Genomic DNA, 19,819 nt, shown 5'->3' on the forward strand with positions numbered 1-19,819 from the left:
GAGCTGGTCCTGAGCACAGAGGAGGAGCTGGCAGTGGTAGCTTCTTCAGCTGTAACCGAAGTTGTAACTTCAAAAAATAGTTTCGGTGTTAAATTTGGAAAACTGTAGTGTGGAAAGAAGGAAGAATCTTTTTAAGTTAGGAGACAAGCTGAAGGACCAAAGCAAGAGAAATAGTTTTGCCTAAAGAAACTGGAAAGTATAAATTTGCAAACTATACTTTTAGATCGTAAGGTTTCTCTTCTGTCTATGGACATTTTCACCAGAAAACCTGGTTTTGCTTATTAAATTTGCTTATTTAAAGGACTGTTGTCTGTTTCATTAATGCTGAAAGGAAGCTTATCAGTAATTTAGAGGCCAGGGTATCTGCAGTGAATTAAAATGATCCTGAGTTTCAGCAGACTAGATGAAGCTTTCATGTTTTGCAGGTTCTACTGTGACTAGCCTTTTTAAATAATTACAAAAAAAGCAGATTTCATGCTGATGAAATAGTAATTGGAGAAATGCCCTCAGTTTTGGGTTTTTTTAAGCCAAGAAATAGATGAAATAGTAGCGCTGATTGGTCGAAAGGCCTACACAAAACTTAATCACATTTTAAATCACGCAGATGTTAGATATGGTGAAACGTTAAAGTAACTTTTTTGAATACTAGAGCGTTTTTTTTTTCATATGGTTTTAAGCTGTTTCCATGATTATAGCTTTATGCACAAGTGATGCTTCCAATACAATTTCTTACTGGACCAGAAAAGGGCTAATGATTTGAAAAGACCAAAAATCCAAGTCAGAAGCAGGAAGGGAACAATACTTCAACAGTGCAAGTGAGACTCCACAGTCCATGAGACTTCACTGCGCTGACTGGAATTACCAAAGTAATGAGAAAACACAAGGATGAATTTCTGCTTCTGTGGCAATGGAAGAATTTTTGCCTCTAACTTCAGATTTCACCCTCCGGGTCCAAGCCTATACAAAAGAGCCAATTTTGCTCTTACTGGCAGAAACACAGCTCTGCTGAGTGATCGTAGTGTTTGGCTTCACAGCCCTCAGTATCTGTGGGCGCTCTGACGCTTAAGTAACTCAAGATCCCTTTGGTTACCTGTCTGTGTAACATTCTTCAGCTACTGCGAGTGGAGCTTAGGGGGACTCATTTCCTGAGAAGCCTAATTTCAGGTTTTCCAGCTAACTAGAGAAAATGTGTGGGTCTTGAGTGATGCCAGAGAAACCGTATTCTTTTTCCTTTACTATGAGGATAATGTTTTGGGAAAGAAATGACCTTTTCCTATGTTCTGTGTTTGATCACAGCGCCTGTCTTTACTCCGGTCCGGCTGGCTGGTGGGAACAACGCTCACGAAGGAAGAGTAGAAGTCTACCACGCTGGTCAGTGGGGGACTGTCTGTGATGATCAGTGGGATGATGCAGATGCTGAAGTCGTCTGTCGGCAGCTTGGCCTTGGGTTTGTTTTTCTACATGTTTTCTACTCTAGCAGCAAAGCAGAAGAGTTAGTCAGATCCATAGCTTGGAGTTGTCAAAAGATGCTCCTTCAAAATTGCACTAATACATTGAAGCGGTAACTAAAATTATTTATAGAAGGTTCGGGTACAACACCATTACTTTCAATTCCCTGGAACTTTGATTTACAGGATCCAGTTTTCAGTATCGTATGATAGGGGCAATTTTGTCTGTAGGACAGATAAAGGATGCGTCTCATAATAGATGCTGACTTTTTAATGAAAACTCGCTACAGTTTCAGTAGAGTTTCAATGAAAAAAAAAAGTAGGTGAAGAAACTGAACTAACTTTAACTTGGACTGTTAAAACCCTCACGTGCACTTTACTCAGGAGTCTAACAAACAGCCTCCTTGCTTTGGAGTAAGAGCCCTGCCTTGTCAGGAAGGATATGGTTTTTGGCATGCCTGAGAGAATCTCTCAAGATTTGTTTCAGTCGTGAGTCTCTGAAGATTGTCTGTTTGCATATACTGAGGAGAGGTCTCTTTGAAGTTTGGACAGTGCGGCTCATCAGCGATTCTGTCTGAACTAAGCATGGCCATAATATAGTCACGGCAGCTGAACAGGATTTTCTTGCTCCTCTTCTGAACAGCCAAGGGTGATTTTGATACCAAGCAGAAGAAAAGGATTCAGTATTTGAGGGAAGATGCTGCTGAAGCGGGAGGCAAATAGGAGAACTGCTGGATCAGAGAGGAAGGAAGTGGGGACAACTGGGATGAAAGGCCAGGAGCGTTGAGGAAAGAAGTAGGAGCTAGATACTCTGTAAAGCCAAGGAGAAGGGGACTATGTCTGAGAGACTGGATGAGAACTGGGCAGGTTAGTGCAGAGGAAACTGGAACAGGACTCGCCTGTTCAGCCCTGCCAGGATTACGATGAATTTGGTGTAGGAGTTACGATGAATGTTACAGTAGTGGGATGTGTTGTCTCTGCTTTACTGGAACTCCAGAGAATCTGACTAGATTGTGGTATAATTTGTTTTCAACATTCAGGGTAGTCAAGCATTATATCTTTGATTTCAGCCAGCTCCTTAACAAAAAATGATTTTTTTCTAATGTTTTCTATACATTTGTACTTGCATCAGAATTAAAATAATACAAGAAATGGAAGCCAGGTACAAAAATTTTCTTTTTGTGTACAGTTTGTATATATGCAAATACTACTCAATAGACTTATTGAAGATAATTTATCTTACACATATCTTTAAATCATCTTTAAAACTACCAGTAAGCCAGGCTTTCTGTAATAAATTTAGGGTTATATTAATAAAATAGGTATCCTGAAAGTAGGCTCTTCAGTCCATCTTTATTAAATTCTACAAAAAGAGCCTGAAGTGCTGAAAACTCACAGAGCCTATGTTGGTACATCAGAAAACTAAGATATTTATTTATTGAGATGCTTAAATATAAATCGGATACCTACATTTGAATTAGATATCACCCTTGGTGTATCCTATGGGTTACATTTTCTTAACTATACAGTCATTCACAGTTTCAGCCAGTTCAAAAAGCAGCTCTTTATGAAATACAAGAGATGGAGGACTTGGCTTTTTTTCCCATTTCCAGCATTGCGAAATACTAGTGTTCAGTAAATTATTGCTACGTATAAAAATGCACGGTTATTTAACAAACTTAATGAAAGAATAGTAAGGCCAAGCAGGAAATGTTTGCAAATCTCAGGGAAAAATAAAATTTCCAATCTCTCAAAATTCTTCTTGGCATTGCTAAAGGAAAAAAAAAAAAAACAGAACAAGCTGTCTGTTAGTATGTAATTTGGAATTCAAAAGGCCATTCAGAAGAAAAGGTAATGTCTAATTAAAAAAACTCTCTCAAAAATAAAGTACTACCTTCAGACTGAAGCTGGATGTTTTGCTCAAATGTTGCCTGCTGAGTGAGGATATTTTTGGTTTGCTTACCTGCTTCTTTGAAGCAACTGCAGATTATAACTCTTCTCCCTACTGAGTAAATGAGAGCCACTTTTTGATGTTTTCCATGTTCTTCACCACTTGAAGAAGGCAGCTGGTCATCAGAGAAGTAGTCTGAAAATTAACAGTGCATTTTCAAGGTTAATGAAGCACACTGCCTTGAAAATACTAAAACCAAACTGATTTTAAACAAAATGAAAAAGCAAGCCCCAGCTTATTTAATGTACCTTTCTTGTGTGGCTTTGATTTACTGAGCACTACCATCTACATGGGGTCTACCATGAATTTCTTCCTCTTTATAGAACTTCTTCCTGTTCCTAATTTAATTTTATAAGCCTCTTACTGCTGTTATTTTTTCCCATGCCCCTTTACTGTGTATCAAGAATTTGTATGATTGCTAATTGTAAATGTAGTATTGTTTTCCTTTAAAAAAAAAGAGAGACTGTTACCTATTTATACGAACCACTAGAAGTGAAATCCACACCTATCTAAATCCGTATGTCAATTAATGAGTCAGTGCCATAAAAATACAAACTACTGGAACTTAGGAAAAAAACCTGCAGCAATGTATTATTCTGACACACAGTCTCAAAAGCCAGCTAAGAGTTTGAATTACTGCATCCTGAAATAAAAGGATCAAGACCTTTTATAGTAAAAAATTTAGATAGTCACTTCAATCTTAGAAGCTGAAAAAGAAGACAGTTAATGAAAATACTCCTATAAAAACCAGGGTGGATATATGAGCAGAGAAACTACTGAGTGAAAAGAATCCCAACCTGAAAGCCATTTACGTAGGAACGGTGTGGTATCTTAAACCGAAGTGGAAGCGTCCTGATAGACGCTCATCAAGCGTTAGACACCAGGTAGTTTCTGTAATGCTGAACGATGGGGCGTTTCAGCCTGTGTAGGTTTCTGTGCTCAAAGCCTCGATGCTGACCTGTGGAGTATAACACACGCAAGGCTCGTCACTGGTCTGCTTTCTGTTCCTCTCCTGCCACGGACTGGGGGGATGACATTGTCAAGTCACTCAAGATCTCTTTGCCGTGGTTTTTACGTGACTAAATGGGGAACCATCACTTCTATCTGCCTCCTCTGGGTATCTGAGGTTTGATTAAGGTGCTTTGAGGACAACAGATGAAAGTCGCCATAGAAATATATGTCGGATTATTTTTACTATGTATAAAGACTAAATGAAAATTGGAATGAGAATCCCCATACCTAAGCTGTACATCTATAATCTCTTCTAGGAAAGTTATGCTTAGAAATCAAAAGGGACAGAAGGGAAAATCTCCTAGATACAGAACAATTGGTATTGATATTCTAAATACGTTTGACCGGTGGAAGTGTGGAAATGGTGTGTGTGAGTCTCTCCATGGCCACAGCTGATGCTGAAGCAGACTGTGGAACCACGCCGCATTGCCTGAGGTGCCGGTTACCAGAGCAGGGGCTCCTGCGGCAGTCCCCTCTGCGAGGTTAGAAGCTGGATACGCAACACTGCAGCTCTTCCACTGTGTCCCAGGCTCTTCCGCTTGCCTGCTCTTGACTGGTGGTCGTTACGTTTCGACAGGGGTGTCGCCAAGGCATGGAGCCAGGCTTACTTTGGGGAAGGCTCAGGCCCCGTGCTGCTGGATGAGGTGCGGTGCACAGGAAATGAGCTCACGATAGAACAGTGTCCAAAAAGCTCCTGGCGAGAACACAACTGCGTCCACAAAGAAGACGCTGGCGTTTCCTGCACACCTCTCACAGGTACTTCAGTTACGGTGACCACGCAGGGAAGCAGTGACAAACGCAGAGTTTGCAGCTCTGCAAAGAGAAGCTGTAAAGTTTGCAGATGCATGTAACGTAATAAGGGCTTGGGGGAACAACATCTTGTGCTCTTTCTCTTGCACTTGAGCCACTGCGTTATGCAATGCTTCGCAGCTGACCAGGGGCATTGTGGCATTTCTTTCATTTCGTTAAATTACATCAGGGGATCAGCACTGGATTTAGCAGTCTAATATTCTGGTCAGATGCAGTAAACGCAATCTTAATAACTTTCTTCTAGAACAATAACTGGACCTAAGAAAACCTGATTCTTGTTTTTGTTTTTCCTTACTTGTTACTGCCGCAGATGGTGCATTAAGACTAACAAGTGGGAAAGGCAGTCACGAGGGACGCCTGGAGGTCTATTACAGCGGGCAGTGGGGCACAGTCTGCGGTGACGGGTGGACAGAGCTGAACACACAGGTGGTTTGCCGGCAGCTGGGATTTAAGTAAGATTACTTGATATTAGATATCTGACTCTTTGACTTGACAATGATGACAAACATTTACATGAGTCTACATTATCCAAGGGTCTGTTTTTAGTATTAGCTGAGTGCTCCGTAGAAACTACTGAGTTAAAAGTCCTTTAAAGCCTGCTTCCCCCCATCTCAAAGGGTTACTTATGGCCTCAGCGTAGGTAGAAGAAAAAGCTTCAGCTGAGGCTGTGATTCAGCAGCCTTTATTCACCGAGTTCCTTCCAATCACCTCTTTGGCTAACTGAGATTAATGCATATGCTGTAGAGAAAAACTGATTGCTGTTCTGCCTATACAAATTTGATTTCTCAAAATCTTGTTGAACAGTCATTAAAAATCACAAACATTTTCCAGATACAGCCAAGTCCTTCTGGATCTTGCTCAGAAAAACCCCACAATCTGGCCATGGAACACTGTTACGTATTGAGAACCATATTTTATAAAAAATCCCGTTAGAGTTTCATGCATTCCCTCTTCACTATTCATACTGACTGTGGCTACTAAGATACACTCTCGCTGGGTGATTGTTGTCCTGCCTTCAGAATGTAACAGCTCCCATTCGAAACAGAATTTTGTCTCATTTTTCCCCAGACTGTGACATTTAAATATATATGTGTAATACTAGGAACGTGCTTTAATTCTCAAAGTCCGTGAGACAGCCATATGCTCGGTTGAAGGGAGGCCTTAATCAAAGGTATTTATTACATTCTCAAGTTTGTATTAATGTAACAGAATTTCCTTAAAAAAAGTGTTACCAAAGCGGCAGCATATGGTGCTTTTACTGAATTTAATGCTAACTGAACCTGCTCTTCTCATGGTTAACACTGTTATGTGTATGTACATGTATGTGTTACGCAGGTATGGAAAAAGTGCACCTGAGAGCTACTCTGAAGGAAGCTCTGAGCCCATCTGGTTAGACGATGTCAGCTGCACAGGGAGGGAGACAAACCTCCTGCAGTGCTCCCGGAGAGAGTGGGGAAAGCACGACTGCAGTCATCAGGAGGACGTCAGGCTCGTTTGCCACCCAGAAAACGACAGCCATAAATTCTCACTTGGTAAGGCACCTCTTCGGTGAAGTGACAGTATGAGCAGTATTGCAGTGGGTGCAGATCCGAGAAAAGAACAGATTACTGAAGGATGCTCGGGATGTTAATATTTGGCAGATGTGCGCAAAGAAGGAGCAGGAAGAGAAGAAAGCTCATGTTTCTCTTGAAGGTCATAGAAAGTAATCCAGCTTTGTTTAAAGGAACACGAACAGCTAGAACACAGAAGATCCACACAGATCTGTAAGGTAACTAGGTCAGATTCCAGAGATCCTGCTCTCTCAGCCTTCAGCGGGTTTCAGGCCTATTCAGCACCTCCTGATGGTATCCCACACTTCACTCAGCACTCCCCAGGTTCTGAGTAACTGCCTCGTGCTATCCGGAGTTGGAGACATAGCGTGAGAAATATAAAGTCAATAGTTTATCCTCCTCAGTCAATCAAAAAAAAATATATATGGAGAAGGAGCGGAAGTTCAGATAGCAAGAAGGAAGAGTGAGAAGCATGAAGTTATTTCTGTATTACTGTTGTCTATAATTTATATCATGACTGGGTGAACGGATCCCATTTACTGACCAGGACAGGCTGATGTTACAAACACACAGATGAAAGAGCCAGAACCAATGTCAAAAACCCGACAAACTTGTATGAAAAAAAAAAAGACAGTTAAGAAAGGAAATGAGAGAAAAATATTAATTACACAATGACATTGTAGAACAAAATATATACAAATTAATACCAAAGATTCCCGAGTCCACATGTAGATAATTAATCAAGAATTCAGGCATACACAGAAAAAGTTACAGGGGAACGATGGGTTGCTCAGCAGTTCTGAAAAAGACTTTCTTTTCTACAATTTGCTACATACGAAGTTTGTAGCTTATTAGTGGGTGATCTTTTACAAAATTATTGCTGATGTTGTTTAGTTTACTCAGTATATTTTAGCCCATTTTCAAATTAGAATGATAACTAGTGGAGTTAAATTCACGGCTTCTACTACAGTCTGACAAATATGTGTGCCTGGGTGCCTGAAGTTCTCTGGGAATTACAGACCGAAGGTCTAAGCTGCAAACTGAGACATGGTTTCGCTGAAAGACGTTGCTACCTGCTGGTTACCAACGATCGGCACTTCCACGTGCGCTTTTCTAGTCTCTCCCTCGTACAGCCTTTTCTGTCATAGCCTCCCAGCCTCTCAGAATCCAGTGAGTGTTTCATGTTGCACAACAGTTCCATTATGTGTAGTCCATGTCAAATGATATTGGGTAGAAAGAATTTTCTCAGACCAAAAATAACAGGAATTCCGATCATGACCGCTCTCCTTACAGATGCAAACCGTCTGTGCTGCTTTCCTCAGATTCCTATAAAATATCGTCTCAGCTGCAGGACGGCTGGTCCACTTAAATGCAGCCGTACGGTTACATTCTCACATCCCCTGTTACTACCAGAAAGTTATATTAATGTTGTGCTCTTAAATACATATATATATTTTCTAAAACACAAGAAGATGAGATCACAATAAAACAGCTGTATGATACCATTTATACGCCCATGCCTCTAGCTGGGTAATATAATTTTCACCTAAGTCATATTCTTCCAAAATAACATCATTTCAACACGAAAATGAAGAGTGTGAATCTGATGTTTCCTACAAGGGTTCTGACTGGGAAGCGGACAAAGTCTCTGTTGTTACTATCTACTTCCCAGCATTTGAAAAATCCTTTTTTCTCCTTGTAAGGATGACTTAAGTGGAAAAATATGAGAAATTAGTAGATGGATATGACTTGAGGAAATATAGACACTACGGAACGCTGAAACTGAGATAGAAGGCAGTAACTACAACATTTGTTTAGTATGTAAGATCATGACAGCGTAGCTAAACGGAAGTTGGTGAAGTTAATTTGTGTAGCTGTCCAGACCGTCTGAACTCCATTATAACCAATATGCTTTAAATGACATCTGAAGCAAACAGACTTTTAATTTTGTTTTCAAATCTTTCCTCTTTTAATGAATGAATTAGGCCAGATTTAGCTCTGATCTAGAGAAAGGTTTGGTATACAAAAGTTATTCATACCCTAAATTAATATGAATGAAATATCAAATGCAAATGTCTCAAAATACTACTTAATATTTAAAAGCATAATTAAGTAACTTCTTGTCCTTACAGATTTAGAAAGATTAGGAACAGGTTTGCAGGGTGAGGAAGAGTCTTTCCAATTATTCTAAAAAGCATTAGGATTGCAAAATATGTCATACTGAAGGAGTTAGAAGGCAATTCTCACTTGAACATTATAAAGCGGCCTCTGAGGAAGCCCTGACTGCCTTGGGGCTACCTGCATTGCTTGTGTGGTAAAATGAGGTTTTAATGACAGTGACTCAGGTACGTACTTTGCCTAATGATTCAAAATTTAACTGCAGGCCAAGCACTGAACGAACCAGGATTAATTAAGTCCGACTAATCCAGAAAGTCCACAAGTGAGATTTGTATTATGGATATCCCCGAATAAGCAATCAAGTGACATTGCTAGAAAAATAATCATGCGTTAGTCCAGAACAGCATGCTGTAGAACATGATGCTACCACACAACACACGCTACAGAGCAAGATGCCGCATTTTTTGCTTTGATAGGAAACCCATACAACCTGGACACGTTTTCCTTGCAGAAAACTTAGAGGTGAATTTAACCACATCTCCATTCATAAATCTGTTCTCAAACTGGTTGCTACCACTCCACATAACCACCATCTCAGCAAAAAATGCTGGTTTTGCCAGCCAGGAAAAATGTGGTTCCTTTAACAGCTGATATCAAGCTGGCTGAACATAAACATCGGCTGACCCTGTAAACTGAATGGGGTGAAAATAACGGAAAGTACTAGTTCTTGCTTCCGTCGCTGTGAGCTGACAGCAGTCATTCATTCCCAGGTCCTCCCATCAGGCTGATGGATGGTGAGAATAAGAAGGAAGGACGCGTAGAGATTTTTATCAATGGCCAGTGGGGCACGATTTGTGATGATGGATGGTCGGATAAGGATGCAGCTGTGGTCTGTCGACAGCTTGGCTACAAGTAAGAAAACTCATTAAGATGTTTCTGAAGTTACCTGTTCGCTGTATCTACAAATGTGAAGTTTCCGCAGCCAAGTATCCCCAACAAATGTCCGATAACGTAATCTGTGCCTTTGAAAACCTGTCGGTTTGGCATTCCTTTAGAGAGCCGTGTTTGTGCTGTTTGTATAAGGAGCAGAAAGGCTGTGCCTTCAAAAGCAGTATTCATTAACCGGCATAACTGGGAAGGGGATTGCAATATGCAAAGGAATACCACAGTCTGATTGGCAACTGAAATGCAAGTTAATACTAGTTATTAAATGTTTCTTTAGAAGTTAAATATTGGATATTACTAAGCTATTGACTAAACACTGTCACTTTTGGTGCCGCATGTCTATATGATAGAAACATGTAACACCAATTCTTAATTTTTTTTATACTTAGCTGCACTAAGTGAGAAGAGAATTTGATTTAGTGTATCTGCTTAGTGCTCTTTGCCGCTCAAACTGTTAATTTAATTCTTTCATCTTCTGTTTTCAGTTTTCTAAACATTTTTTAAAAGTCAGAGTGAAATTTGTAGTTTGGAAAAAATGAGGGAAACTGCTATAAACCTCTCCACTAGCACAGGTGATTACACGTTCTGTGAACTGCGTAGATTCTCCAGTTTGTATCTGATTTTGTGTGAGAGCTCTGTGTTTCTCCATACTTAAGAGACAGTTTTCATTTGTATGATCTTTGCATTGAGTCATCTTTAGTCAACGCAGAAAAACTTAAGGTACCTAAATGCTAGTGCTTTAGTGATTTGATGTAACAGTCTACTTGGGAAAAACCTTGGGGAATTTGAAATGCCTTTTTCATGACACTAGCAAAGAAAATGCAATTATTCAGAACCTAGACTTGGTTTACTTCAGTTTACTGAAATAGCCTGGAATTTAGCTAAAATTTCAGGGGTAATGGCTGTATTGTTTTTTAAAGAGTTACTGATCTTTTTTCACTGAAAGATAGAATTTTGCATGTTGTTAACATTTATCTTTTGTGAACCTTAATGATGGCTTCAAAATCCTTATAGGTTCTAATATGACTGTTAATTTTAAAATGAAATACAGCAGCAGGTCAGTGTCCGTGTCACAAGGTGCGGATGTGATTTCTGCAGGCTGAGAAGTAGGGACACCAGCTACTGAATCCCAGTTTCTTTTTTTTCCCTGTCATTTACTAATCTGGCTTGACTTGATGTATCTTGGAGATTTGATAGAACTGCTACACAAAGGATGATGGCTTTGGCCTGCATGACAGTAATTTGCATAAGCATCAATTAATAGAGGAACAGACCTGCACGGGACAATAACAGCCTCTAATTAAAACCACCGCAATGTGTATGTGTCACCTTTGAACTAAGTCACTCAATAATGCTGACATCACTCATAAGCAATTCTCTTCTGGATACCTAGAGAGCAGTGAAGATTAACAGCGAGGGGGCAAACACATAAATAGCAGAACTAGTATGAGCTGAAAGGTACCCAGGACACTAGTGAAATACAACAGGAGACTAGTGAAATGTCTTCTCTGGGTGTATCTGTAAAGAAATCTGAGCTTAAGAAATACAAACCACGTTATCTGTTTGCTCTATCTAACAGTGTAAAGTTTGTGCAACCAAGTGGCATCAAACAATGTCTGAACACACACTGTCTGCCTTCTAAAAACTGCCTGGTATTCGTTTAGAAAAGCGTATTTATAAATAGTAGATGACTGGCGTCAGAACCACAGACCTTGACCTGTATTTAATCTCGCACTGAATCCCTCGTTTCGCCTGCTTCGCCCTCAGCCTCTCTGGTCTTCTACACGTCTCCCTCAGGTGATCAAACTCAACCCCTTCCCCCCACCTTGCACCCCTACCGGCTGGATTCTCAGTTTGTGTCACTGCAGAAAGGGGGGTTAAGACACACGTCAGAGCACATGTCTCCTGAAGGACCAGGGATAGGCGCATTTTAGAAATCTAAAACCAGGGTCCCGAAATCGGGAGAAATTTGTCGGAAATGATGGATCTTGGTGACCCTGTGTCTAGACAGTTACATTCCACAAACCCGACCACGCCGTTTCGTGCGCTGACGAGCTAAAATTGCTTCTGGGCCCGGGAGATGACGCACAGATCTTTTTGCTGAAGTTCAAATGATACTTAGGGGTGACTCGATTGTTCCAAAGCAAGGCTGAGGCTTCTGGGTTCATGTACCTGAGCTTGAGGGTTGATGAATGTTGTTTCTTCAGAAAGAAACACATTATGACCTTTTCCTGGGAGGAATTCAAGAAGCCCCTAATGCTGAAGCTGACATCAGTTTTCATTATGACCGATCACAGAACTAAACAGCATCACCCAGCTCCCTCTGCGATGCTGTTTAATTCTCACATCTTTCCTACCGGGGGAATTGCATTCCTTGGGTAAAAATTTCACACATTTATTGTTACAAATGGAGAAAGACTGCCTTAAAGAGGCAGTGTAAGCAGAGAGTAAACATTGAGAGAATAGGCTGAGTTTTTTCCTGCGTCTAATATTGATGTTGTCAGTGCTTATCTGTACATTTATGTTCCAAAATCCTACTTTGGAACATTCTCAGCCATTTACTAGGCTTCATTCTGAGACTGCAGTAAGAAAACCCTTGAGCTGGCAAAAATCACTAGGTTCAAAGCAGTACTAATTTTGAAGATGTCTCAACAAGCTGTTTGTTGAAACTGTGATTAATGTTAGTAAAACTTAACATAAAGAACATTATAAAAGAACCCTACTAATTGGGTAAAACCAGTCGTGAAAACATAATTATTAGCACCCTAATCGAAGTATATTTGTAGCGTGATAAACACTAAGAGAACACACACATTTTCTGAAGTACCGTCTGCTACGTGATTGGATTTAACATACAAAAGTATTTTGACAGGATAAGTAAAGAGCAAAAGATGGTTTTAGAAGCTCTTGCTTTTCAGTGAATTAAGCGGCCCAGTAAAATTGGACCACTTTCATTTAGGACAGACTTAGAAAAATGCACACACACACATTACCAATGAACAAATACCCTGCCATTAGCACTCCAGAAATTATCTAAAAGAAGTTCTGGGGTAGTTGGCCATCTATACCGATCAACCGGATTTCCTGATTAACGGCATGATGAACACTGGTAATCCTGCACCTGAAGAGCTCAGCGTGCTGTCGTGCATGGCACGTGTCTGAGAAGAGCTGGCGGTAACACCTGAAGCTGCCCTTGCCTCTGGGGACAGATCCGAGCAAGCAGAAAGGTAGTTGCTCTGACGGCTGGCTGCGCACAGATCGCTTGCCTGGAAAGCAGCGGTTAAGGGGCATACACACGTGTGTTAAAGGTGGACTCAAGCCAGTTGCAAGAGCACATTCCACCATGTAACAAACACCTAAGACTTAACGCTTCCACGTTCAGAGATCTCCCAGTTATATGAAATTATCTTCTCTGTTAAGCTACACTCCTTGCATCATGATTTTTACGTTTGTTTCCTGATAGCTGTTCCATTCGAACAGTGGTTTCTTGTGGGTTGTTTTGTTAGGAGTGGGTATGGACACGCCTTCCATAGCAATTGCAGGCAAACCGAGAGGTTACAGACGCACAGTGAGAGGTAGCTGGCTTCCACACAAAGGTATGAAGAGTCCCTGCAGTCCAAGTCCCACAGTTCAGTTCACGTCAGTGCACGACTGCAGTCCATACGCATGAAGTTCCCTCCTTCGTCTTTGTCTCTCGGCATCTTTTTCACCTAAAATATTTCACATGTGCGACCTCACAGATGTCAGAGCACTCTTTGAGATTTATCTGGTAAGCCAACAGCGGCAGAGCCCTGCTGAAGTAGCTGTGGTAAGAGTCTGCAGAGACAATTCTGTCCTGAACTGCGATAACTACTTCTCCGGAAAAGGCTAGGAATGCTGTGATGGTTCACCGTGGTGATTCACAGCAAACGAGTTTTCAACAGCCTGAGGAACTTCACAGCAATGCCCCAAAGCAGAAACTTTGTTTTTTGACATAGAGATACCAAAACCAGGTAAGAATCTGCAGCGAGTGCCTGCACTATTTTGTAATGGCATACATGGACGCACCAGCTGCCCACAGGTTTTGGAGACCTGGACATTTTTTTGTAGTAATCAGATTATCACTCACAAAAGAGAAATATTTGGAGCAAGAAGAGACACATTGCTTGTGACCGACAGGCTAAATCTTGCTAAACTCTTTAGGCACTGTCCTGTCCTGGTTCCAAAGTCGGTTAAGGCTTTGGATTATCTGCTAAATACATGCTAGCCATGGAAATTAAAAATGTGCAAGGACAGTTGACCTTGTGGTATTGTCTCTGCCAGATGCTTTACGTGCTTCTCTTTCCTGGCTTTTTACAATTCCTGCATTATAACCAACAATCCCAGGTCAGAAAACCTTCCTGCCCACCCTGCAGCATGTGGTGAAAACCGTCCCAACAGGCGAGGCTGTCTGTGTGCAAGTTTGAGAAAGGAGGAAGCTTTCATGAATTACTTCCCTGTGTCAGGTGTACGGGTACGGGCCCCTGAGGCTGGAGTCCGTGAGTCTGAATCAGCCACACCAACAGCGTGACAAATCAACATTCCTCCCCAGCAGAGGGGAGGGACACAAACTCTTTATGCCATTCTCACCAATCTTCCCCGACACCGCAGGTATTAAAAGAGGTGTAAAAAAGAGGTGTAGAGGGAGAGAAATACTTCCCTGCCTAACACACTCCACCACGTCATTGTACAAGAAGTACTGTCCTTCACAGCGTGCAGTGATAACGTACCGTTTAAAGCTGAAACCTGGGATGCAGTGCAGCCTTTTAGTTATCTAGCATTCGGAATACTCTCATCACAGTATCACTAAATCGCTCTTACCCGATACGTAAACTTGTAGTTCAGACACACCTAGACAGGACTGTGGCTTCCTTCTCCACTTCTCTGTATAGCCAGTTGCATGGTCTCCCACTCATCGTTCCTTCTGCTGCTTAAACTATACACAACAAAAAATATGTATCTATACATCTTTCTTTTTTATAAAGTAATTAAAAGTGAAACTCTGTCACAAAAAAGTTACCAAATGAGATGCTTAAATGCACAAGTCATGTTGGTTTTCTTACTGCTTTTGTTCATCCACTCCCTTATCCGGGAGAAAAGTTCACCTTTCAGAAGAGGTCCTTCACAGAACCGACACTGCGGGCACCGCACGCAAGCTGTAAGCATCAGGACGTCAAGCCCCACTACAGTGTCCTGAGCGCAGCATTTAAATGCTTTGGATCGACACTCATCCTCACACGAGCACAGGCTTATCATCCTGACCGCTCTGCAAAGCGCCTCGAGGCTGCGTACAGCAGCGCTACACAAGCACGACGTACGAGGTTACGTTACGAGTTTTGGACTCAGGTCTGGGGTGCTCTTGAAAAATGGCACGATAACGAAGTACGTTCTTAACCATGACCAGCTAACAGGTCTGCCAGCCACAGCCCCTGCTGCGCTGCCCCTGTACTGTATTCCCCTGGCCCGCCTTCCTGAGGGGATCGCACCAGAACAAATTATTTTTAGCATTCACAGATGCTGATTTTATGTGAGGATTGAAGAGATTATGAAAAAGCAGCTTTCGCGTATTTTGCTTTGTAAGTATTTGTAAGTAATGCCCTTGCGATGTAAAATACTTTGCGTAGTGCCTTCTACCCTAGATGCTTAGAAGGACTTTTTAAACAGTAATGAACTGTAGGAATTCTGTTGCGCTTAATTTTTCTACTTACATGAGTAACAGAGGGAATGGGAAGAACGTCTGTCATCGGGTGAACCAGTGACAGGCCTTGGGATAAAGCCTCCATGTCTTTCGCTACTCGTCCTGAAGTCCCGCAGCTGAGTAAAACATGGGGCGATGCCTCAAAATGTTTAATAAGGGAAGTGCGCTCTGTTTCCAGAGGTCCGGCTAGAGCCAGGACGATGGCCTATTTCGGGGAGGGCAGGGGCCCCATCCACGTGGACAACGTGAAGTGCACGGGAAGCGAGAGATCCCTGGCAGACTGCATTAAGCAGGACATCGGGACGCACAACTGCCGCCACAGCGAGGACGCAGGGGTGATCTGTGACCACCCAAGCAAGAAGGCCCCCAGCAACAGCAACAGAGGTGAAGCCCGGCTGTGAGCGGCAGCCACCGGGTTCGGGGGGGAACTGTCACGGTAGGGAGAGAGGGACGTAAACAGTCCCGCCTCACAACGGAAGCTTTTATACCCAGAGAATTACAGAAACAGAAGCGGTGGGAAATCCTCTCTGCTTACAGAGCTTTTTCCCGAGCGCGGTTTGGTTGTTGGAAACCCCGTGAAGCACAGAATAACCTCAGCCCTCGTGGTGGTGGTGGTGGGTTTTTTCAGTGAGCTCTCACTGAAGATCGGCTGCTGTTCACTTTGAGTTTAATGCTGCCTCCATCTCCCTTTCTGGTTTAGATTCTCTTGCTTCGGTTTGTGGGCTGAGGTTGCTACATCGTCGACAGAAGCGGATAATTGGCGGCAAGAACTCTTTACGGTAAATGTTTGATGAAGACAAGTAATTTTGGATATAAAGCTTCTAAGACATGCATTTGCCATAAGTGGTTTGACTAATTTATGGTTTTATTGTAGGATTGTTCTTTGGGTTTTTTTGCTTGTTATGAGATAGAAGCGGAAATATACTCAGTTTAGTAAGAAATTAAAAAATATTCATTAATTCTTGTATCATTAGTTGAAAAGTGTAGATGCTTATGGGTTTAGTCCTTGATTGGGTTAAATGACTTACTTTCAAAATAGGCATTTTCCTTTTTTTGAAAGGGTATCTCGCTATTCGGATGTGAGCTATATGAAGAGAGCTATGAGTAGAGTACGAGGTTTCATATGCTACCTACACCAAAAAAAAAAAAAAAAAAAGATTCACTGCCTACAACCTGGTTTTCCTTCACCAAATAAGCTTCAATGACAACACAGCTATAAACCCTGGGCTTCTGTTAACACTTTGTTCTTACCTTTTAATGACAGGTTTGCCTTTAGTTAATATAAACGGATTAACTAAATGCTACTGCTACTACTACCAAATGCTGTGGTAGGAGGGATGTAATTTATTTTCTTAACAGTTGTAACCACAAAAATATATATTCACGGAATCTTATAAAAAGGATTGTGAAAACCACACTTATGGTATCATCACTGTAAGTAAAACGTACCTGTAGTATCACTATAGTGTCATTGTGCCACTTGTTTCCCAAGGAAACGTTTAAATGCAGTCAGACAGAGCAAAGTAGTAAATCTCTTACTACAGTAAGAGACAAAAGAGCATAATAAATAATGCATTGTACCGAAGAAGATCAAGAATTATTGGCTCAGAATACGTGTACAAAGAACACTGGATGGAATAAAATGGTGACAAATAGCAGACTGCACAATTATGTCAGAGCAAGAAACCTGATCTGGTAATAAATAAGCACAGGGTGATTAGATGGAGCAAAAAGGCAAGAGAAATCCAACAGCGCACTTAGAAATGCTTCAGAAATCAAGAAGAGGAACACACGAACAATGTCAGAAAAGGACTCGTTGCCACGAGAAGTCACTAAGACAAGGAACATGACAAAGTTCTAAAGAGAACTGGATACTTACGTGCATACCAGGAGATTCAAACCTGTCTGAACTACCCTGTTTTGGCAAGACATATTAAATCCCATCTTCCGAAACTAAAAACTGTCCAAATTGTTTTTTGCTTTATGGCAAGTAAATTCCTCCACCTGACTTTACAACATTTGGTGCTGGCAGGCCTGAGATAGGGTGCTGGACTAGACGGTCCTGGGCAGCTCTGGTACCCCAGCACCCCCCTTCAGGCTGACAGGAGTCAGAGAACACCTAAGCCTGCCTGTTGCTTATTCTTGGGTGTTGCTCTTGCCTATGGATGCACCTCTCTCCCCTCTCCGCTCCAATTCCGCGTTTTGCTAATCTGTTAAACTGGTGAAAATAACCCAGCCTGCCTTGATAGGCCTGCAAATATGTATCCCTGGTCTGCTATACAAAACAGGTGATCACTGGGTGAAAAAAGGTGCTCATCTATTACTTGAGGAGTTTCTACAGTTGCTTTAGACTTCTTGGTTTGCCAGCTTCCCTTTTCAAACAGCTCAGAACCAACAAAGATATTAACGCAGAAAAGGATGCTGGTTTAAGCTTTGCAAGAACTTCCCTTCTCTCCCCTCTCCAGGTGACAGGAAATTTCTGGTTTGTTGACTAGGATGGTATTTGGCAGGGAACCCATAGAATGTATTTTTGGCACAGTCTGAGAAAGGAAAATTAAAATAATGGACAGCGGGAGGAAGCGCTCAGAGTGCTGGATGCCCAAACAATCCGTAAAATAATCCTGACCATTGTTAAAGGGGATTCTGAATGCTGCAGGAATATAAAGGTATTCTCAGCTGTCACTCAGTAAATAACAGGGTTCACAAGTTACATCAGTCAGAGGAACTAACCAGGGCTGACGCTGAAGGTCGGGGCAAGCTCCCCTCCTCCTCTGTTGTTGTGCCCTGACCACAATGCCTTACGTCCCCTGCAGGGGCAGCTGGCCATGGCAGGTCGCACTCCGGCTGAAGTCTTCTCATGGTGATGGAAGACTCTTATGTGGTGCTACTCTCATCAGCAGCTGCTGGGTCCTCACTGCTGCACACTGCTTTAAAAGGTAGGTCTCATCAATAGTGAGGTGTATTTTCAAACTATTTTGTTGTTCTGGGTATAGGCAAAAACATTCCAGTTCAAGTTTGCTGCAAACTGTTTCAAAGAGTTGGCCTTTGGTTTAAAAACACCTACCAGCCAACCTCCTTTCCCCCTAGATAAAAACAAGCGAAAACCCGTAATACATTTGAAATTATTCTGGATGTCATTATTTGTGAGATTTATATTTGCAGCTTCATCATTTCCAGGAAAAAAAAATACATCTGACAAGACATCCGACACCACACCTTTCCGTTCCAACAAAGCTACAGCTTAGGGATTTCAGGTTCAGCAACTGGTCTGCAGCTTTCACTTCCTCGTAAATCACCTTTGATCTACCTGGTCTAACTTCTGCAGTTCTCAGCATTAAGCTATCATCTACTTTTCGAAGATGTCTGTTCCATTTTTGCAGAAACAGATAGCTTGTTCCTGACAATTCGCATGTTCAGTTTTTACTATATCCCCTCTTCAGTAATTTTGACCTCAGGAATTCACTGCTGATGAAGTTACCATAGTATAAAAGCATCAACTAGCATAATCAGGAAGCTGGTCTAATTCTTGAAGCTTTCCACAGCAGTTACTTCATTAGAATCCTTACAAAAGGCTGCAGTACGGACTGGAATAGAAGTGTGGAAAACCAGCATTGCAGCTTTGAGGGCATCTGGTAGAATTTGATCGAGTGGGCTGCAAGCGTTTTAACTTTGGACTTCTCCACACTAGTAAGTAAAGAGTGAGATCTACTGGGATGGGAAGTGTTACCTTTGCTTTGTGCCACACACACCTTTTCATTTTCACATTTCCTGAAAATCATGACGGACTTTTCTTGGTAATATTTCAGGCTGAAATGCCCAAGTTCAGTACAATTTCTGCCTACTTCAACTGCCATCACTGAGATGGCTTCCTGTTCCCCTGCGCTCATCATCTCTGTAGTAGGATTACTAGGGAGGCAGCTGAAACTCTTGAGGAAGCCTTTAATTAAAGGCTTGAAAGCAAGGCAGTCCTTTCTGTTATTTTACCTCAGAGACCCCCTTCAAGGAGAGGAAAAGGGAGGTCATAGGAAGACAGTAGCATTTTCTGTGTGCAACTCAAGATCCGAGTTACCAGCTCTGAGTAACTTCAGAGCGCTTTCACAAAGCTCGGTGAAACTCGTTTGTATTTGCTGTGCTGCTGCAGCTGCAGTCCTCGCAGCCAGCGCTCCCCACGGAACACATGCCCTGCTCCTCCCAGTGGCTTGCTGGCGTCGCTGGGCTCCAGGTCATGCCGATTGCGCTGCCAACGCGTGCCTGGTTTGGGTTCCTGCTG

At 41.9% G+C, this 19,819-nt stretch overlaps 1 protein-coding gene across 1 annotated transcript in view; it reads left to right on the top strand.

The window, feature by feature from the left end:
• Nucleotides 1-1,296: 1,296 nt before the first annotated feature.
• Nucleotides 1,297-19,819, top strand: part of PRSS12 (protease, serine, 12 (neurotrypsin, motopsin)) — a gene marked incomplete at its 5' end in the record, with an annotated part of 27,092 nt that continues 8,569 nt past the window's right edge. Inside the window, 8 exons of the mRNA XM_010134359.1 lie at nt 1,297-1,447; nt 4,988-5,166; nt 5,531-5,672; nt 6,556-6,752; nt 9,659-9,800; nt 15,728-15,933; nt 16,250-16,328; nt 18,363-18,485. Of these exons, the coding sequence (XP_010132661.1) occupies nt 1,297-1,447; nt 4,988-5,166; nt 5,531-5,672; nt 6,556-6,752; nt 9,659-9,800; nt 15,728-15,933; nt 16,250-16,328; nt 18,363-18,485 (1,219 nt within the window). The remainder of the gene's footprint in view (nt 1,448-4,987; nt 5,167-5,530; nt 5,673-6,555; nt 6,753-9,658; nt 9,801-15,727; nt 15,934-16,249; nt 16,329-18,362; nt 18,486-19,819) is intronic.

Source organism: Buceros rhinoceros, unplaced genomic scaffold (genome assembly GCF_000710305.1).
Source record: "Buceros rhinoceros silvestris isolate BGI_N320 unplaced genomic scaffold, ASM71030v1 scaffold32944, whole genome shotgun sequence".
In the NCBI taxonomy this organism is placed as follows: Eukaryota; Metazoa; Chordata; class Aves; order Bucerotiformes; family Bucerotidae; genus Buceros; species Buceros rhinoceros.